General features: G+C 46.2%; 1 protein-coding gene across 1 annotated transcript in view; it reads left to right on the top strand.

Moving 5' to 3' along the window:
- The window catches only part of LOC119163449 (uncharacterized), a 57634-nt gene extending 35478 nt beyond the window's left edge, over nt 1-22156 (top strand). The window contains exons 2-7 of the mRNA XM_037415450.2: nt 8004-8155; nt 9148-9260; nt 15867-15943; nt 19975-20046; nt 20196-20437; nt 21674-22156. Coding sequence (XP_037271347.2) covers nt 8012-8155; nt 9148-9260; nt 15867-15943; nt 19975-20046; nt 20196-20437; nt 21674-22129 — 1104 coding nt within the window. The 5' untranslated portion in view covers nt 8004-8011 and the 3' untranslated portion in view covers nt 22130-22156. The remainder of the gene's footprint in view (nt 1-8003; nt 8156-9147; nt 9261-15866; nt 15944-19974; nt 20047-20195; nt 20438-21673) is intronic.
- The last annotated feature ends 658 nt before the right edge of the window (nt 22157-22814 follow it).

The raw sequence follows: 22814 nt of genomic DNA, 5'->3' as shown, positions 1-22814 counted from the left end.
GAGGTGCTTCAAGAAAACAGGGAAGTTCAAGAAAAGACTACAGCAAGGATCATTTGTATCGTTCTCATTAGAGAAAACATTAAAAATTTACTGCGCTAAAAGAATGACAAAAATCATTTCCACTACATATAAGATTTTAATTATTTCTCTCATTGTACGTTAATCGTGCTCATAGTATGTCCGTACTGGCGATACCTATCCCTAACTCCAATAAAACAAAACCGACGAAGGCTATTTACAACGCGAAAGACGGGACAGTGAAACAAACGAACAAAGTGTTATATAGGGCCACTGTATAGGGCATCAGCCGGCCGAAATGAGCACTTTAGTACAGTTCATGTCCAGCTCGTGTTTGTTCTATAACCCCACAGCACATTACATGATTCGCTTAGAGGACACTAAATCATTCTAGCAGAAGCTAGCGGGAAAGAGAAAGCGAGAGTGAAGGGCAGAGAGAGTGACCTGAACGATAGGATGCCCTAGCTTGCTACTTCACATGGGAGATAGAATAAAAGACTAATTAATGACGATCAGTGGCGTAGCCAAGTGGTAGCACACAACACCCTTGCCCCTCCCCCCCCCCCCCCCACCAACAAAATTTGCCATGGTATGCCATGGCATAACAAGTGAAATGTAACACTTTCAAAGGATCCCCCCCCCCCCCCCCCGCGCAAAGAAGTTTGTATAGGTAATGCGCAACTTTACACGTGAGCACTAGACCAAACTGGAGACACGACACCGTTGGTTGAACAAATAGGACTCAGAGATGAGTTTTCGTATTACCGCAAATTTAAACGACCGGATTCGTCTTGATGTGGCCTTCACACGAGGCTACCGAAATTTATGACGATTCGATCAGTACAGTGGATAGTGGCCTTCGATCTGCTTGTAAAATGCTTTATGAAGCTGCTGAAACATGCGTATTTACGATTCGAGTTTTCTCGAGCTTCACAATTCCCCTCTGATACCGCGGTTTTTCTCATTTGGAGATAACTCATCAAATGAACCTCCTTTCATAGCACTTCTGAAATAGCGCACTGTATAAGGAACACTGACCTCTCCAGCTTGCCTACATTTCTCATTTTTCGCATACTCTGGTTCTTTCCGAGTAACACCCAGTTGCTACATATATAACAGCGTTTCCATAGCGCCGGAATACACCTTTGTTGCCAAAACAAAACAAAAGAAATTGGGTGAGCACGTGGAGTTATTCGCTTTCCGCAATCCAGACAGGGCGGGCAGTTATAACGTCTCGACCACACTGGTTCCATCTTCCGAATATTTCCTCTGCTCTTCGATATTCTCGGATGACGCACATTCGGATACGCCTATACATAGGTGCTCTCAAAGGTGCACCCAAAGTGGGTCACACTTTGCGGCGACTTGCATACTCAGCATCCCTCGGAAGATCGATATGGAAGCTGGAAGAGGGCAGGTCTGCATGACCTACACATTTTCATCGGAGATATATAACCGAGCACGATCGTGCCAAGACGTCAAGTTTGGGACAGGTTTCTTACATCTACTGCTACGCACGCCCCCTTATGTGAACGCGCTCTCAGCTGAATGACCGATCGCGTGGACACATTTGTTTTGAGCTATACGCTCAGGCGTGCTCTATCTTCACGCAGCTACAATTTAAAAGAATGATGCATCCCCATTTCATCCTTCCTGGTTACATTCTACCCATGCACAAGTACTCCCCCTTTTCTCTCTTTTTTAGATAAAGTGTATTATATTGTGCGAGACCTTTTTCCCCCCGTCTCAACTTTCCAATTTATCCTTCTTTCCCCTGCTCTCTCTGTCTCCTTTCTTCCTGCCTTTTTTTCCCTTGTAGGTTCTTCTTCGGCGTTCCCTTCCAGAGGCGCACCGCTACAGCTTAGAGGGTGCAGCCACAGGAGCGAGAACAACCCGACAGTGTCTACGGAAGCGAGAGGACGAAACAAGACCCGGAACCTCGGCTCTCCGAGCCTCAATGCTTGACCCTCTTTTAGGGAATGTGGGTCACACGAGGCGACGTTAAGGCTATAGCCGGCTCTTCCTCTTCTCACCAAAGGTCGCGGGGTCACTCGGAGGGGCGAAGGTCAGTGGGTAAGCAGTTTTGACCTAGAAGAACACGCTTGAACAAAGGAAAAGGTGCACATAGGATGGCGTAATATTGTTTCCTTGCCCTGCTCTCTTCTTTTTAACAACGTGCTGCAGCGCAAATGCTCTATGAAATGTGTGGCCCGATTTGAGAACACAAGCTAGGTAATAATAATCATTGGGATTTAACGTCCCAAAACCATGATTATGAGAAGCGCCGAAGGGGAGGGCTCCGAAAATTTTAACCACCTGGGCTTGAAACGCACACCTTAATCTCAGCACATGGTCATCTAGCATTTTCAACTCTGTCGAAAATGCGGCCGCCAAAGACGAAGGTTAGCCTAGGTCGTTAAATCAAATTAGCACATTAAAAACGTAGGCAACCTCGCCATGTAAAGAAAAAAAATGGGAGGGGGGGGGGGTTCGATGATAGAATGTCGTACAATGTCGGGACGTGCGTGTCTGAGAATGCATTCCTTTCTTCATTTCCATCACATTGCACAATGCTCCTTCCCAACTTCTGCATTATTTCGTGCCGGGCGTCGGACCTTCACCTATGCGCTTAGCGGCGCAACACTTCTGTTGCTACATGCAGCAACGCCAGTCATGCGTTTACACCCGGGCAACAGTGAATGTGACATTCAGAACTAACAACTGACCTCGATAAGTGATCCCATCATCATATTCAAAATCACCGCCCAAGCACTCCGTACAAATGATTAACAAGGAAAAGACGAACCATGCGGCCTCGGTGTTTTGCAGCGGGTAGAACTCGACTTGGCCGTGAAGCCTTTAACAATCGTTGGTTACATATGTCCGCGCTTCTTAATGGGGGTAAACGTTCGGCTTGGGTTCACGTACCACAACGTTGATTTCACATGCCGCACATTGTGCCTCGCATGATCACGGTCACGGAAGAGTGTAATGAGCGGTTAAATGCATTTCGCAATGCGTTATTCGCAGTGGCTGTTTTGAACCGCCGTCGGTCACAGACGTCGCGGGTGACGCGAAATTGCCGCAGGAGAAACTCCCGCCGAGAAGTGGGCGTTTGCCCCGGCGAACGCGCTTCCAGCAGTCATCACGCTGACGCCACAAAGCCACACAATCGGCGTAGGCACTGTGTCACGTGACCTATCACATCACATCACATCACATCACTTTATTTCCTTAAAGACCCCTCAAGGGGGTAGTACGTAAGGGGTGGGTATACAGTGTAGCCAGGTGACTTCACTCGGTAAGAAAGTTTGTTACTTTGTCCAAGACGTTTGATGGATTAGTAATGGCTGCAACGGTGTGGGAAAGGCCATTCCAATCTGTTGCTGCTCGGGGGGAAAATGAAGAGGAAAATGTGAGGGTGCGAGCAATTGCGAGAGTGACACTTGCAATTGCGGGAGTGACAATTGCAAGTGCGAGAGTGACACTTGCAATTCATGTCCGCGGCGATGAGACAGAGAGTCATCACGTTGACGCCGCAAAGCCACACGATCGGCGTATACGCACTGTGTCACGTGGCCCATAGACAGAAAGAAATCAAGACGAATTTTTCGCTTCCTCAAGAACCACGCATTGATTGTTCGGCGCGGCGTCGTTACAAGCGTTTGACGTTGACCCGCAGGTCGCGGGATCAAATCCCGGCTGTGGCGGCTGCATTTCCGATGGAGGCGGAAATGTTGTAGGCCCGTGTACTCAGATTTGGGTGCACGTTAAAGAACCCCAGGTGGTCAAAATTTCCGGAGCCCTCCACTACGGCGTCTCTCATGATCATATGGTGGTTTTGGGGCGTTAAACCCCACAAATCAATCAAGCGTTTGACGTCGCGAGCAATGTCGGTCGTGGTTAGCAGGATCCGCCAGCCACCGGCGCTTGCATATACATACCAGTTCTTGATTTAGATCGGCTGTCGGATCATCGGTACGCAGTCGCGGCCGGCCCTCGGCCTCCCGGGCCTGTTTTTTGAGCCAGGACTGCGTCATCGACCCGGCGAATGGGAGCTCCCTCGCGCTTCCACTGTCGGCGCACTTCTAGGGTTAGTAGATTGTTTCAGGAGAAACTGGTGTGCTCGGCGACATGGTCAGTGTGCGAACTTTTTTTTTTGACAAAGCCACCAGAACGCCTTGATAAAGTCGCCAATTTTAACCAAAAGTCGCTAAACGATGATGATGCTTATCATTTCTTTCCTGAGTCATTTCTTTTTGATTTGATAAAGTACGGGAAGGGAATATTTTTTTATGTAAACAACATTTACGATCAATTTATCTTGTAGCCAATGAAGGTGAACTTCTCTGCCACATCCTGGTTACGCCGGAACCGGTAAGCATTTCACGCTAATGATCGCAGCGCGAAAAGCAGCTCGATCTTTTGCGCTTTGGCCTGAAGTATTGAAGCTCGTTCCGAGCATTTCGCTGTTCTCACAGTTTTCTAATTTTCTACGTCTGTTTCACAACATTCTGCCTCAAATTTTGAAAGTCCTTAAAAAATATCGCTAAGACTCCAAATAGATGCAATTGTCGCCAGCACAGCGGTAAAGATGGCCAATTTAGCGACTTCATCGCTAAGTTGACACCACTGGCCACGGCTGTGACGAGATGGATGACGTCACTCACAACACAAGCCACTGGCGCACGTGCTTGGGTACGGCACCGTGAATGACGTATCTGATAGGACACCCAATGAAGACGGTTCGTGACACCGCTGCCGGGCAGTTTTTCGTTTCTTTTTGCCATATATAGCTTTCGCTGCACAATGACCGATCAGTGACAATCCCACAATTAAGAGAGCATCGGTTATTGGAAAACAGTGCGTACAATACGCACGCGATTGGGAAACATTCGAGGGACTCATTTCCGTACCCTCACTGGTTCCTGATGTTTTTCGCACATGACGCCGCCACCGAAATCAGCGAGGGTGTACGTGGAGTTCCCCTACAGGGGGGTTGGGGAGCAGGAGGAGAGGGGAGGTGAGAGCACCAATGTTAATCATATAATTCCTTTCCCTATTAAGTCAATGCAATGGGGATATATTGCGCACCCTCTTTTTTTTATTGTGTGACTAGGGGCACTAAAAGAGCCCCACCCTATGCGCGTGCCTATGGAGATCAGTAACTAATAGCAAGCATTGTTTGAGATAGCTCTGTATTGGACGATCACCTTTTAGCTCGCCCGCATTCACTCCTGGTAGCATCCCCAGCTGGCTGCCCACGGAAGGGTATGGACACCACTAGATCGCGCACTTCCGGGAGCACTTTCTTTTAACGTATTCCTGCCAAAAATGTGGCATTTAAGCCACCCAATACAAAACAAGAAAAGGACGAGAAAAGGGGAGGAGGGTTTTGATTTAAGTATCCGCGAAGAGTATGCAGCGTCAGTGGTTTCGTTTTTCGTTAGTGTACGTTTGATCGGACAGGGTTGAAAAGAGGGGGGGGGGGGGGGGTATTCGCGAACTTTTTTCAGTCGCGCCATATGAAAAGATTAGAAGTGTGGGAGAGCTCCACTCGAAACAATTGTCGCACGCATGGTCTGCGGACGGCCACGCCCCTTTTATTGTCTCCCGCATCGACTCGCACAAAAGCCTTTTTTTTTCACTCCCCCCCGAGTCGTCGTGGCGGTCAATGAGCGGACGTTCACAATAGCAGCTGCGTGGGCGCGGCGAATTTCTCCGCACCTGCCCTTCACTACGACCAGTGTTTACTTGTTTGTGGTTCCTGTGAGCTGGCTTTTGTTTTGCGGCAAAATAAATGGACAAACGCGGCGAAAGTTTTGCGACTTTAAACGCTGCGCGTTAACGAGCGTCGCCGACGCACGCGGGTCCTCGGGGTATGCTCTGAAGGCACGCGAGATGGCAGGGACGTCCGAAATGAGTGGATGGAGTGGGCATTTCTTTGTTTATCATTTTTTTAAGTGTGAATACACTTTATAAGCGACCCCAAACCATCCACCGCCGTCGGCGGCGTCCGCAGTCTTCTCTCTATCTTTAAAACAAAGAGGACTTGGCGGGCCGCAGCGCGACGCTCTACCGAATAAGCCACGGACGCGACGCTGATATCGGTGTCAGTAACGCGCCTTATACCCCCTCCCCTTTCGCTCGCTCCTCCGCTCTTCTCGCTCGCTGCAGCTGCGCGCGCACCCCTCTCTCTCGCACGCCCGCCTTCTCTCTTAGTCTCCCGCCGAGAGTGGGTCGTGAGGGGGAGTAAAGTTAAAATCCGTTGGCATTCGCCAGTGAGTTAACGTAAACTCCCCCGTGTGATCAAATTGCGATTCCCAGGAACCATTACACCATAAAGGCACCATAGTGTGATTAATAAATATAATAGTGCGAAATAATAAATACCCCTCATAGCATCACACCGTGTATTCGCACTTAACCATGTTCACCCTCGGGGAAATGCTTGGGAGTTTTTTTGTCAGGGGGTTGTTTTATGCTAGCTACTTCCTTCGAATGGCGTTATATGGATACAGTAGCCACGTTGCTACCCATCAGAGAGTTTTCTAACGTTAACTGGAGGGGATTCCGGCACTGCCATCATTCAGCGACCATGGGAATGATGGGTATAGTACACAAATTTGCCTAGTCTTCTTGCTCGCGGGCTTCAAACGCACTTCTGGCTATCTTTAGTGTTGGGTTCTGGTTTCGTTTCGAATAATAAAAAACAAACCGTTGTTAACTTCGTGACCCTATTTGAATTCGTGAGCCTAAAAGGTTAAGGTGGTGAAGAGCAACTGCTGAACATTTGCTGATTGTTGTTTCGTGTCAAAGGAGCTTCGAGCACCGCGAAGCCAAACGGAGCTGAAAGTAGAAAGATCAGAACAATATTCTCTAGAAGCCTCCTCATCATTAAACGCAATAATTGACCATCGGCATCCCACGGAGGTGTCTGCGTCAGCACAAGTGATACAAAAAAAAAGAAAGCCACCATCCCGTGACGACGTCACTCCATGACGTCATGACAACGTCCCTACATAAAGTCGCAGCTTGGTGAACGTTAGGATGATCACGGAGGCCATGCGCAATTCTTAAGTAGCTGGGTATCCGCCACCATTGTTTGAGACAGAGAATCACTCCTCCTCACACGGCAGTTCGCAGCCGAGCTCTCGTCTCCCGCAAATCTCTTTCGTTAAACGTTATACACACATAAGCCGGCTTATACTTAGTATCAAATAATTAAAAGCTAATTAAACAAAACCTATTTTATTATCCTGTTGTCTTACTGTTTTGCGGTCACGCTGCACGCTGCTTAGACAACAGCTGTGTACGTTTAAACAGCTGCGCTCAAAACTGCCCAAATAAAAAACGCACTTGGAAAGGCGCTTGTAAGTTCTCGTAATTAAGTATGCATTTTAGGATTCGTTTATAAGGTAAGTCGGCTTTTGCGTGACACTAATGTGATTTAGCATAACATTGTTAGCTTTGGCAACGACAAACCATCAAAAATTACCATCGTATTTCATTGAGTTAGCCTCCCGAAAAGATGAGCTGCGCAAAACTGCGGAATTCAGCTTCCTGAATGCTTCTTATAAACGAAAAGTACATTTCAACATGTATGGCAGGGTGTTGGCGTTCTTAGGGGCAAAGTAATTAGCTTGCGTAGAAGCAGTAGAATCATCACCTTAGCTGCAGTCGAACGTAGCCTCGCATTTCATGCCACATGTTGGTCCCAATAAGCGTCACTGAATGCGTCTGTTCAAACTCGTTACAACGTTATACGTGGTTATCAGATAGTAGTTAGCCACTATGAACCCACTAAGAGTGACGATTAAGGCAGAATTTCTAGGTACATAAGTCTTTTGAGGACTACCACAAGTTCCAGATATTGAAACGATAAACAGAGTGAGAAGACAAGGATGAAAATGAAAAGGAATACACACGAGCAATGTGGATTCGAAGTTGGAATACATACAAACTTTGGTTTCGTTTCACACCAGGACACACTATGCGCATTGGCAAAAAGGTGTTCTTGCTGCTGGCTGTGACGTGGAAACTGGCACACAAGCTGCCCAGCGCACAGGGACGTAGTAGGCCGCAGATCTGTGGCTGCCCAGTGTACAAGGCGGCAAGCGTATCAAACTGGACAACGGTGAGCAACTTGCTATATATATTCATTATCGATGATTATTGGTCTCGATATCTCCATGTCATAATAATAATTGTTGCGGTTTATTGCACCAAGACCCCCATATGATGATGAGAAAAGTCAGAGGGGAAGTTGCCGGAAATTTCGGCCACCTGGGGCTCTCTCATCTGCTCCTAAATCTAAGCACGTGGGCCTCAAGCATTTTCGCTTCCATGGAAAAACGGGCCGCCCCGGCTGGCATTCGATCCCGTGACCTGCGGGTCAGCAGCCTTAGCCACTAGACCACCACGGCGGGTGATATCTCAATGCACGTAGGCGACCTTTCACTGGTCGATTTCTTGCTCCTTCTTCAAGTGCTTGTGCATGAATTTAGGTTAAGGGGAGGTTCTCAACACAGCCGACATTCAAAGTATGATCGCTGTAGGACTATTCTCGAGAACTACGCAGTACATCACGATCTTAGAAATAGTCCACAGAGGTGGTGTGGTGGTTAGGGGGCTCCGCTGCTGACCCGAGGGGATGGCGGTTTCGATACCGACCATGGCGGTTACCCTTTGAAGAAAGTTAAATGCTATAGGAGCCAGAATATCACGGCCGCTGGCTAAAAACAAGGTTTTTTTCATCCAGCCGCCGTAATCACACCGTGGTTTTGGAACGTAGAACCACAGATGCTGATGATAATAATAATGATAATAATAATATTAATAATAATAATATTAATAATAATAGCAATAGTAGTTCCGATCATGTAGAGAAGGTCTCCTTAGCGTTATTTGAAAAGGAGTTATCTGTACAGAACTCAAACGGTGAGGCAAAGAAAACCAGGCAGAACAATGAGCAATTATTAAAAAAATTGCAGCTCTGCATTCGCCTTGCAGACCATACAACCATAAATAGAAATATTGTTGTTTAGCGTCATCTTAAGTGACAAATAGACAAGATATGGTAAGATTGCGTTCAGCGTGTGCAATTCAGCGTGTCTCTTGGACGCGCAGTTCTCGGGACCGGAATGGTACGAAGTGCTCAACCACCCTGGCCCTCTCCACAAATGCGTAGTGCGGAAGTACGATGTGGACAACCAGACCATGAAATGGATCGAAAGAGACGGGTACGTAGCAGCCGCCCAACGCATAAGCCTACAGGGTGACTCAAACAATCAGCACCATGCTGGTTGTTTGAATCACCCTGTACGCAGGAATCACCAGGCATCTAGCTCTTCCCCATGCGCTGGTTCTTTCGAATGCTAACGGATAGCGTTTACTGCTGGCGGTATTCTCATCTCGGAGGTGCTTCACCGTGCTCAATACCATCCGAGAGGTGGTGAAGGGCGTGCTTTGAAGCAACGCTCCTAGATTTCGTTTCTACTGTACTTGAAAGGTGCACTAAAGAGTGGCTTATTTGTGTACCCATTCACGATATGGAACGGTGGGCAAGGAACTCTTTGTCTAACGGCGTAGGATGCACAGATGATTCATTCTACGCGTCGCTGTTGTGTCCAACGAGGGGACACTGACGTAGTCGACAGCTGCATCGCGCTGACCAAGCACGAAGAAGTAACAGCTGTGTGACGGTTGTATGCGTTCGTTCTGCGTATAGTGGGGCGTTGTCTTGAAACGTCGTTATTTCATTTTAAGCAGCGTGGTGGGTGTGCCGAGCCATGGCCGTGGTTGAGCTGTGACAGTTGATGCTTTGCGCTCGTCTTGTGTGTGTTCTTTTCCTGCATCCCATGCGCTTGAGCAAAGCTTAAAAAGTATCGGGTTGCTTCTGGTTCATAATGTGGCATTCTAAATTGTTGCTATCGCATTCATGGGTTAAAAAAAAACTCAATTGTACCATTCCTGTATGTATATCAACATTCCTTGCAAATAGTGCTATGCCATGTTTCTTTTTCTTTATTCCCGTGCAGAGCTTTCGCTTTCTAGTGTATAATTTCTTAGTGTTAATTACAACCCTGTTAGACAGTGCTTGGGTGGTAGGGCCATTGTCAGGCAGTTAATTCTGCCTTTAGCCGTACCGTCCCTCGACATGTATTTATTTATTTATTCAATACTGCAGGCTCGAGGTGCAAGCAGGGTGGTAATACATATACAAATATAAATAAAGTAATTGCGAAACGAAACAATAAAGGGCAAGGAGGTTGTTTTGTAGGTTGATTCATTCATCACATGTATTAGTAAGACAGTTATATTCACATATTGTTCTTGGGAAGTACGAATACTTCAGTAGGTCTGCGCAGCAAAATATGGGATCAAGGCCTTTGGGTGGTGGTGTCGGGTGGGCCGGCTACTAAGGGGTGTCAGACACGGGGATGGGTGTAGAGCTATTTTTTGTTCAAAAGTTGATCAAGCAATTCTAATCTAGCTTTTTGTCTTCGCATCTGCAGTAAGGGAATGTAGTTGGCTAGCATTAAATCTGAGGGTGAGTCTAACTTGGAGTACTTGTAGAATATAAATCTAACAGCTTTTCTTTGAATACGTTCAAGAGTGTATATATTATGTTTTGTATAAGGGCCCCATACCATAAACAATGCATTTCAATTCAATTCAATCCCTTGCCGCAAAACTGCGACTTCTTTAATAATTCATCGTGAATTCGGCGTAACAAACCCCATCCGACTCAGTTACTAGCCCATTGTCAATCTGCAGAAGCCTTCCAGAAAAGTCTCGCATTATTCGTTCAATTTCTCTTATTTACACGCACTGTTCAGTCAAATAATGACAGTTTCGTGTTTCCGAACCCGCAGTACGATAAAGACGTGCCTCGAACGTTCAAAATCGCGCACCAATTTCATTCGCGTACAGTGGGCGCGATCACACCGACTCTTTCGACTCGCTCTTCTCAGAGTCAGTCAGTGCGCACTCGACTAATTTCCAGCCAGCCACGTGTTGAATGTCGCATGAATGTTGAATTTATGTGTTCCACCGCATGTCGGCCTAGACGTCAAAGTCAGATGTCGTTTCCCGAACCACTGCTGTCGGATGACTGGCTGCCTAGCAACGTATTCAATGGCACGCTCCAGTGCTTCATCCGGCCGAAGTGCGCTTGCGAAACCGCCACATTGAAAACAGTGAAATATGTCGGCGTAGTTGACTCGCGCGTACCAAGTTACAGCGATGCAAGCTATTACATATTGGAAAAGAAAGCGAAACACCGAAGCTGTCGCCAGACGCCAGGCGGAACTTTGCAAATGGAGTTCATTCCGAATTCGTACTTGGCGCACGACAGTTATAAAGGCTTGGTTGGTGTCAGTAATAACTTTTGCCGATGTCAATAGCAACTACATTTTACAGATGCCTTGCCGCAACGAGACTGTTACCCCCATGTTGGAGTTCCAACATGGTGGGATGTGAAGCTTGCGATGCTACGCAGTGTTATCCGCAAATCACCTGCCAGATTTTTAGCTAGCGGGCGCAGAGGCCAAGAAATGTTTTAGTGGCGTCGCTTTCGGGTTCATCACAACCATATTGACTTGCCTTGACACCAGCACTTAGGAGCGTCAGCAAGTTGATATTTTGAGCGCATGACGTTACGTACAAGCTATCAGTATGAGAGGAAAGCGCACTTGTGGGACCCGTTGGCTTCACCGCCAGGGGCACACTGTCAATGAAGCCCAGGGCACACTGACAAGCCAGGATTTTTGTTTTTACTTGGGGAAGGGGGGGGGGCAAGCACCTATTTGCTATATGTCTTGGCTATTTGACTATTCAATAAAAACCTACATCCTAGATATGGACCTGGTGAGGGCGATAACCTATAACTAGACCCCATCGAGTAGGCTACAAGTTTCATCGCGCCTCTCGCGACGTGTCGAAAGTTCGTTATGCCACCTGTGGTTAAGAGTGACTTTTACGAAGGCTTGCTCTTATCGCGTAGGAATGGCAGACACCTTCATATGTGGCTAGTGCAACTGTGACGAAACGGTCGAACACATACTTTATTCTTGTGATCTCTTTGTGTCCGTAGAAGAAAAGACTGTACGGCCCCATACGCATAAGCAGTACTTTCGGAACAAATGCCACGTGAAGTATGAATTAAACAGAAAACAAATGACGGAAGACATGCAAAACAACGCAGATTTGTCTTCGGCCTTTCAAGCTGTCTTAATTCAGACGTGAGTCATGCCAACCTCCCAAGTATTGGCTTTAGGAGCGAAATAAAAGCTTCTTGTAAGTTGCTCAACTCTTAACGATCCCGCGTCCCAACTGAATTATGGAGCCCGTCTGGTTTGATCTGTATCAAACGTGCACGAGAACTCGGGCAGAAGGCGATGCACTGAGAAGCATCGATTCCATGCCCTACTCTCGATTGCAGGGGTGGTGGAGTTTCGGTATTGGAGTTTTCGTTGTCAAGAGGACGGAAAGATGCAAGGCAGAAACATGTCTCTAATGCGGTGACCCCTGAAATGCACTTCACCGAGGAAAACTGAATTAAATACGAGTCGAGGTGAGACGGGACACGGTCAGCGTTGCACTAATAATAAATGCAGTAGAAGGTTGACCCGAGAAATACGCCTAGTTCAGAATATATACATCATCACCCCCGGGTACAGCGTTCATATGCTCTGACTCGTAGTCTAAGTGTCATTTAGGAATCTCAGCGAGGCGTCTTAACACCTCTGGTGACACGCGTGTCGGCAAGATTGTCAAAGGAAGTTTCGCATTCGCTCGGCCACTGTCCAGCCTGTCCAGTGCGACCGAAAGCCACATTCCTTGCATGCAGTAGTGAGGACAGTCGCAAACGGTATGCTCCGTGCTTCTTTCGTGTAGGTACAGTGGGTAAGGGCAGTGCTCAAGGCGCTCCTGGTGAAACACGAATGCTGGTTAGCGAATGCCGAGTCCAGCCACAAACAGTTAATATATGTCGTATTAATTTCTCTTGTGGTTAAATAATATTAATGTCTGGATTCAGAATAGAATGCGCAAAGAGGCCGTGTGTGTGTCTTCCTTTTCATCCGTCGTCTTCTTTGCAGCCTACATTTCTGATCATAGAACGCAAACACGCTCCGTTGTTCACTCTCGCAATAGTATCTGAAGTTTTATGGGCAAAAACAATGATGTCATTGTAAGGCATAACGTATCGAAGAGCTGCCGACACTTTTTAACGTGCATTGACATCGCACAGTTCACGGGCCTGTACCATAGCGCCTCTATCGAAATGTCATTACCGCGGTCACGTTCGAACCTGCGGCTTTTGGGTCTAAGGTCCCCAGATGAAACAAGAAAACTTGTTTTATCTAGGGACCTTATTCGGGTCAGCATTCGAGCATCATAACCTATTGAAACGCCCTGCCCCCTTCCCTTGTGTGGTTACACTTAGGTGTTGTGTGAAAGGTTATCTGAGTGCAGAAGAAAGAAACAGAGAGAAAGAGAGAGAAGGAGAAAATAAGGGAGGGGTGTGGTTAACCAACGCCACCTGAGAGAGGTTGCGTCTACTAGACATGGTACATTCTTCTATTTCTTTTTCTTCATTATAGTACTGACACCGACTAACAAAAGCACGTGGTATATAGCCAAATAAAGTTTCATTCATTGATTCAATCATTCTACCTTAGAGGGGAGAAAAATTGCTAAGTTGAAGGAACACTAACCCCGAATGATAAATAAGCTTGGTCTGATAAATGCTCTCTGAAAACTAGTGTTATCAATTTCACAACCATAGACCTATTACTGGACGAGTAAGCTAGTTACGAACGTTTCACTTTTCAATCTCTGGTGGTGACATCACAGATTTCAAAGTGTTTTCTGCATATTGGCCACATTGGCTCGACAAAATTTTTTGAAACTCGGTATTCGGTAGAAGGAGCGAGTCCTTCTGAAGGACTCGCTCCTTCAGAAGGTGACCTTATTCATTTTTATAAATTAGGCACTAGGACTCGCTCCTTCAGAAGGTGACCTTATTCATTTTTATAAATTAGGCACTACGTAGGTCTCCATAGATTACGTCGAAATATACGACGTCATGGTTTCCTAGTGCGGGAACATCACGGTGGCGCCAGCACCCGCATTTTGGTTTTGCGAGTTGTCTCGCTTGCGAAGCGTTTGATTGCAGAAAGCGTGGTGTGTTTGTATCGTGAAAGAGTAACCTACTATTACGAAGGAAATCATTTTCCTCTCTAATGCCTCTTTCAGAGAGCGAAGACGCACGCTGCATCGTTGACAAGAGTGTTGCGTCGTGCGTTTTAATATTCTGTAGGTTTTCCTCGATTTCGTGTCATTATTTCGTTCCTTTTTATTTCACCCTTTTCTTATCATTCAATACCCAGGGCACCTTATCACGCTACATAAAGTGTCCAGCATGTCACCGAGTTCACCAATCGTTACGGATTTCCGTAGAGATTTTTCGGGGACGACTGATTCGAAGAACTCAGCGGATGAATTGTTCCAGTGGGGGAACGGGCACTCGTGACCCGCAAGCGTGGGACGCGGGAACCCAAGTATCCTCTGTCGGGTCAGGTTCATCCCTCGAGTTCTTGGCCCAGTGTTTCTAGGACTGCATAGACTAGAACATTAGAAGAGTAGACCACGCCCTGCGAGGCCCGTACATACCCCACGCAGAATCCTGTGAATAAAGTCTTTTCTTTCTCTCTCTCTCTTGGAATAGGGGCACTACAGGGCCAGACAGACTACGCTTTTCACCCTCACGTTTTCTTCGGAGCACTGAGGCAATAGGGTAGCTTGTCTGGTTTCTGTACATAATAAAGTTTTTATACTACTACTATTGCCAGAATGGTGAACCATTGCAGTATGGTTCATTACTTATATAAATACCTACGCTTCAAACAGACGAAAACAAAGAACACAGTACACAGGACGTTTGTTGTGTAAATGGGTGAACTGAACATTTCCTCATTTACTGTAATAGACTCTCTGCCTTACGAAAAAACACTTTAGGTGCCATTTGCCACCTTCACGGAATAGATATGAATGCACAAAATGTGCTTTCTTTCGGGTTTTGTCTCTTGGCCACAGCGGTGGGAAGATTGTTGACGCATTGCAGGCGTTCGTCAAAAGCTCAAAGAGGTTTAAGTGTTGAAATAATTGCTAGGTCGATTTTATGACTTTTCTAAATTCACATTAAATCAAATATGCCGCTTTATTGCCTTAAACTACAGATTATTTACAATTCAACCATCAAATTTGTCCTGTTGCATCTTTCTTTTATTTCTCGTAGACTAATCTTAACCTGTTATTAAGGAAGTAATTTATGAAAACTATCTGGTTCTTGGCCAATTTCACATCGTGGGTGTGTGCTACATCCTCAAGGATCTTGACTTGACTCGACTTGACGAGCGTGTTCTTTGCCTACATTACTCTACTTAAGTTTTTCCATAAGAATGTATGACAAGCTCGCTCAGATCATAGCAGCATTTTTACGAGGCATATAGCTGGGCTAGGCCCTCTGGTAATCCACCCTGTCTACCATGTAGATGTAGATCCTGAACCTCTGGCTCACACCCACCATGGTGGATCGGCCTACCATTCATCGATCACCGGCTCCCCTTGATTTCATCTTCCTCATTTCTAGATATTTTTATCTACTCTCTTTCAATCCTCGAGAGATAGACGTTTGCCTGGAGAAAAGTGAACTCTCAACACATTGATTATAGGAGGACTTGGAAAAACGTGGCACAATAGAGACTCGCAGAAACGAACGGGCTACCATCGATTTTGGTGGTGTGGTGTCGTCACGTCCATGTTCTCTTTCTCCCTTCCAGACCCTACGGCGATGCGACAAGAACGAAGATGTTCGACTTAGTGGTCGAAGAAGGACAGCAGTTTCTAAATAGAGACAGTAAGTACTCTCAGTGCTCGAGACACTGTCTTTACTGTCTTGACAATTGAACTTTATAAAATCCAGCGTGCTCCCATGCAGGCACTATGTCTGCCATAAATGCTCCAAGACGGCTTGCGGCGCTAACCAGCGCGTAATGGGTGATAAGGAATCGCTAACCGGAGGCTCATCATGCAATATACCTCCACGTTGTCTAGAGTGTCAATGCATGCCAAATTTGACGAATGCCCTGATTTATGCTGACACGCAAATAAAGAGGCGTGTCGAACGGTTGAGGCCTGGTATAGCGATACCAGGCCTCAACAGTCGCTCCTAAATAACATCTTTGTATTCAGGAGCTACGAAACAAATAACTGTTACTGCTGCTAAAAGGGGAGCCAGAGCTTAATCAAGCAGCGTGGAAGCAGATTTTTTCTCTGGCCTCGTAGGTTTCGCTGTAACATGTACTGCTCATAATGAAAATCAGTTTTTTTTTCATTGAGTGATAATAGTGGTAGCACATATGTTAGTCAACAATCAGTTGAGTCGCATAAATAATAATAACTGATGGGTTTTCACGTTCCCAAACCATGTTAGGGTATGAGGGATGCATACGCGGAGGGCTTTTTAACGTTTACCTAAATCTAAATGCGCGACCTGTAGTGTTTTCACCTCCAGCGAAAATGCGGCTGCCGTGGCTGGGATTCAAAACCGCAACCATAGGGTGAGCACTCGAATACCATGACCATGTTCATGGTATTCGCTACTGGTCAGTTGCACAACAAAGAAATGAAATGCCTGTACAATTATCTTTCATAGTATCCGCTACTGGTAAGGCCACCACTACTGGTCAGTTGCACAAAGAAGAAATGAAATGCATGTACAGTTACCTATCATGGTATTCGCTACTGGTAAAGCCACCGCTACTGGTAAGTTACGCAAAGAAATGAAATGCCTGTATAGTTATCTATCATATAGTGTTCTCTATTGGTAAGGCCACCGCTACTGGTCAGTTGCACAAAAAAGAAATGAAATGCCTGTACAGTTATCTATCATGATATTCGCTACTGGTAAGGCCACCGCTACCGGTCAGTTGCACAAAGAAGAAATGAAATGCATGTGCAGTTATCTATCAAGTAGATCACCACGGGTGTCGGGTTGATATTTATTTCATCTTGCTTGGGACTGCACGGATAAGCTTTTACCTTTTCCCCACCGTCCTGTCCCTTTTCAGTTGTTACTTGGCGTTTGAGGTTTCCTCACTTTTCTGTTGCGCCCGCATTTGCGTTCCCAGTATTGACATGAATACCTACGTACTAGCTCAACTCCGTTATCCAAAGTCTTTAACACTTCTCTAATGCAATTTCATACAACGCTCCCATCCTTAAATATAGCGAAGGTCGTGAGTTCGATCCCGGTCACAGCGGTCACATTTCGATGCAGGCGACATGGTAACGGTCCGTGTACTGTGCTATGTCAGTGAACGTTAAGGAGCACCAGATGGTCGACATTTCCCGAGCCCTCCACAATAGCGTCCCTCATAACCACATTGTGCGTCTCAGGCTACCAACCCCACATATTAATATTCAATGGAGCGGAGAAAGTTCTCACCAGTACACATTCGAAGCACTGTTTCGCTATAGCAGCGGCCTCGCTTTGCAAGCGTTGTCGCGTGGCATTGTTAAGAAGAAAGTCGAGAAGAGCTCAGAATTTCGCAATGCTATCTTCGAATGCCTGTTCCATCAGCAAGTAGCTTAAAACTATTAGCACTAGTTCTACGGAGATCGTATTTAAAAAAGGGGTATTACATCATAGGATGCTACGAACACACGGAACAGTGCCTATACAACATTAAGATAACCAACACAAAGTATAAATGGAGACATTCGCATAAATGAGCATTAACAAATTAAGAAATAATATCAAACGCTCTTTCGTTTAGGTCATTTGCTACTTCCTTCAGGAACATAGTCATAAGACGGGCTGCTACACGGCATGTAATTCGAAATGCCCGAATCGAGCTAGCCTTCACTTTTTGAAAGTAAAATAAGTCATTGTTTAGTTTCGAGACATGCTGGTAGCGTTTTTCATAATAGCATCGGACAGGAATAACCACGGATGCTTAGTATGTTATCTCAGATATTATTCTAAATTAGAATAGTCAAGCAGATTAATCACGCGTCGACGATGGTTTTTTCATATTCTATAGGTCATACTCTACGTTTTGTTAGAGTACAAATAGCAATGAGCAGTGTGAGTGAGAGAGGCAAGTTTGACACTCCCTAACCTCCTATATCAACCTAAAAGGACACGCACTAACACGCACGCACGCACGCACGCACGCACGCACACACACACACACACACACACACACACACACACACACACACACACACACACACAAACACACACACACACACACACACATACAGGGGCACACAAAGAGAGAGAGATAGAGAGAAAAGGAAATGCATTTATAAAATGATAATTACGTTACTTCGAGAACTCTAATGCTGGAAGTACGCAAATAACTAACCAACCTCACCTAATGAGAAGTTCAAAACAAGTTGCCGTAGTACGGCCATAATAAAACAAGTTCACCCATGACTATTAATTACGACTGATTTGCCAGTATTCATAGCTCAATTAGGAAAGAATTCGCGACCATTTGCGATCAATCTTTTGGTGTACCGATAAATGCAACCTTAGTTGCTGTGCTGGATTAACCGAACTAACACTGCATCGTCGCCGCCCATGGCCAAAATTGTGTGGTCGAGATAAATGGGTACCGTCATAGATATAAAAAACAAAGAAAACACTCAATACTGGCACTGCTGGTTGACACGTCACTTGCCACGCTTTCGGGCAATGATGGACGGCGGCGGCTGGTAACTAGGGCAGCGTCCACGGCAAGACCAAGTACGAAGCATCTCACAGTCGGCGTTGCAGCAATAACTAGAGAAAACAAAGAGGCAAACATGACGCAGACTTATGAGTGATCAAGATGACGTGCACCAACCCGCCCCCTGAACCTGCTGGTGACTGCTTGCAGAAAAAAATATATACAAAAAATGATTAATCAGACGCATTGATTGTGAGACATTGTGGCGGCCTTCTTGAGTTTTTTTTTCTTGTCTTTCGTGTACTATGAGGTCTTTGGTATCAGCTTTTGACGTTTTGCGATGTCACTGCGGGTAGGAAAATGTTAGGAAACATCGAGGGGTTACATTGTTTTCTGCAGCTACAGCGGTCACTTCGTGGCTCCGTTGTCTGTCAAGTTATCTTAGTCTGCCGTTGGAGGGTCATGGTTTTCTTTCTCGCGTTACGGGACGTAACTGTTTTTGGCAGAGAAGGAGCTTGGAGTAACAGACGCCTGCCAGGATCGCTTTGTTTACCACCTCAAAGGATGGACCGCCTTCGTACATAGTCACGAAAGCGTTACACAACACGTTTAGCAAAGGACAGCGAGGATTCACAAAATCTCGCTTGCGTAAGCTTCTTAAGAGTGGTGGTTGTTTGGGCGTGCTGGTGCACCAAATGTCGGTGCTTGTTGCGCGAACGTAACACAGCTAGAAAGGTGAAGAAAAGGGAAGAAAGAATGTGACAAAAGGCGATATACCGTAGTTGAAAGGTGAAATGGCAAGCGAAAATTGCACGCGAGGTAGAAGGTAAAAACAATTTACTATTTATGTTTCTCTTAGTACTGTTGCGCAATTCGCTCTGTCATTGTGTACAGTAAATGTGTAAAGCAGCTCCCACAGCAATAGGCTTGCTTGAAGCACCATCTGTCGCGTTCTGGTCATTGCTGTGTTTATGCGTTATTCTTGTTGTCCCTTTTCTCGGCAAGTTCAACCTCTGGTAGCAAGAACTCAGGTTACCTAAGCGCATTTATTCGCTAAGGCGTCTGTAGATTGAGGCGCCACCATTGTGAAGTGCAGCGCCGAAATGCGTTTGCGTTTACTCTACGTGTATATGTACGTGGTTGATGATTTTGAGTGAGTGTGTAGATTGTATACACTGCAAAATAAGTGCCCACTCTATTTTTTTCTCAGAGTCTTTCTTTCAGCAGATTCTGAGCACGGACTTCAACAGTTGGGCCTTGCTACACATATGCTCCGATGGAGGTGAGTGTGAAAATCGGATGATTGCACGATCACTTTTAAGGATTAGGACCGTAAATAGCCTCACAAGTACCATGGTTACCATGGTTACCTGTCACAGGCGCGCTTGGGCAAGCGCCCTTAATGCTATGCTCTGAATCTTTACTTTTCAGACCGGCGATCCAAGTTCACGTTGACGTTGCGCGATCCATTAAGCGTGATACCTTCAGACGTAATGACTCGCGTCAACGGAACGTTGGACATGTTGGGCTTATCGGACTTCATCAGGTGGACACGGTCACCATGCATCATCGACCGCACCCTGCGTCAATTTCTCGGGATGACCGGACTGGTGATTATGTACCCGCCGGAGGGAGCAGTCTTGCGATTCGACCAATCTCTCGCGACCGAGAAGGTACCAGTATACAGGCAGAATCGCTTTTGTCTAGAGCATTGGAGAGCACGTGGCTGTAAACGCTGTTGTTGTCTGCCGCTGCAGCTGACTTACGTTAGCTAAGCTTTTAATCAAACCCCTGCTTAAATTGATATATACAGCCAGGAAGCCGCACATTTTTCATCGGGGTCCTGCATATAGCTAGCTTATATCCCGGACATTATCAAGAGTGTTAAAGCTTTCGTTTATGCATGAAATATAGCGCAAGGACCAAGCACTTAGTATGACTATAAGGTGTCATCATGGTGTCGTTCGTTGTTACTGCAGATGAGGGCAGCTGAAGTGGCCGGCTGGATGGTGTAAACAAGGGTGATCCCGTCTATATACATGCGATTTCGCACTTTCACTGCTTCTTTCAGAATTAGGATTCACACGGTGCTTAATTCATTTGCCGAAGATAAATGTAAGGTGAAGGTTATCTTCTTCTAACAATAATATCTGGGGTTTAACATCACAAAACCGACATATGATTATGGGAGGCGGTGCAGTGGAGGGCTACGGCAATTTCGACCACCTGGATTGTTTAACGTACATGGCCTCAAACACGGGCCTCAAAGTAAACGGGCCGTTAAGTACACGGGCCTCAAACGTGGCCATCTTTCGCTTCTCAATCGAATAAATTGACGTTTCCCACGCCCCCAAAAACTCACAATAACCACCATCGTTTAGCATTGCCTCCACAATTCTAGGCATCCCAGCTATCTGAAGCTCACGTGGTATTGCACTATGGCCTCCGAAATCAGCCCATGTTTGACCGAGTGATTGTATTGTGTGGTGAGGCCTTCATGTGGCGTCTGGTTACGTGGTATCAGAATGGCATAACGATTACGTCACACATTTAGGCGGCATATATTTTGACGACGACGTCATCACAGGATAATTTCTTTGCCGCTGATGGCCTCTTGTCAGGCTTGTTGGGACATGTAAGGCTTTTGCCCTAATAATACAATGCCTTCTTTAGACTCTTTCTGAGAGGCTCATAAAGGTATTGAGAGACTGAGCGGAAACCAGCTTGCACGAATGTCCCTTACAGATGAGCGCAGGTGCACCACGGTCCTGTGGCTGGAGCTCATTTTTCCCCCCTTAGTTTGTAGCCTAGTGCAGAGCTCTTATATCAATAGCTTTACATAATAGTGGCGTGGTCAAATCTTAACCAAGTATAAGCAAAGCGTACTTTAAATTCTCTCCTTTATGCAGCGCACGGAAAGAACGCAGCAGACGAATGCACCGCAGGCAACGATCGGGCTGACCGAGTTACGCATGCTGGACGATACAACCACGCCGTGCGGACCCAATGTCGCGGACGAAAGAAGTATTTCACGTGACACCCATCTACCATACGTCACCGGTCAGGCGCGTGAGACAATTGCAGCGAACGACGCTGTTGTACTTCACGAGAGCCACCAAGCATGGCACAGGGACAAACTCAAGGAACTCAGCAGGCCACAAGAGACCAGTGGGTCACAAGAGACCAGCGGGCAAAGCCATCCGAGACAGGTACAAGAGACCAGCGGGCCGCATCCTGTGGAGACGGCGCCGACAAGCGACCAGTACAAGCATTCAAGCCAGCCGCTAGGACCCCGTGCGCCGAAACAGGCCGTGATGACGCTACCGCCGATTCGTATTAGGACGACTACATTGACGTATCAATAAAGAAGATGATTCTTGGTGAAAAAAGAACACACGGATGAGTTTTTATGAGACTCAGCATCAACACGCTGCTGGCTTGCCAGACACATGCAGATATTGTGTTTTTTTATATAATAAATATGGCCAAAACTAGCCTAAGTTAGCCTTAGTCAACCTAACTTTCAATAGCTAACTTTTCTTTATTCTTCTGCCTGTAATATCTTTATCGTTGCCATCATAACTACTTTGTAAGAAGATGAAATAAATGTAACCTTTAAGATTGTTCGGCTTCACCAATAAACCTCAGTGCCTGAATTTAGATGTGATATTAAGAACGTTATTACGTCATGGCTTGTTGCTCCTTGCAGCAACTGAACGCACTCTGTAGACTTCAGGCCGACCTGGACGTGTGTGTACGAGATGAACGGCTTGAAAAAAGTGCCCCGGCTGCTTAATCATTTAGTCTTCTCCACCGCGCCGCCTCCTCTCCTCTTCGACTCAGCGCCATGTTCTGTTGCGTTAGTTGCAGAAGCGTGCATATTTCCATACGTCAACTTTCTTATCGAAACCGACGTCACATGCCGAGGTGATTGCCTTTCGAAATTGGTTAGGAGAGTGCGCGGGTGCCGGGGATTTCTCATTGGTCGCTGAAATTAATTGGAAGCAAGGCGCAGTATATATAAAGACGCACGCTTTACTTTTTACACTT

The sequence above is a fragment of the Rhipicephalus microplus genome, chromosome 3, assembly GCF_043290135.1.
Source record: "Rhipicephalus microplus isolate Deutch F79 chromosome 3, USDA_Rmic, whole genome shotgun sequence".
NCBI classification, from domain to species: Eukaryota; Metazoa; Arthropoda; class Arachnida; order Ixodida; family Ixodidae; genus Rhipicephalus; species Rhipicephalus microplus.
This window is presented reverse-complemented; position numbering and strand designations above follow the sequence as displayed.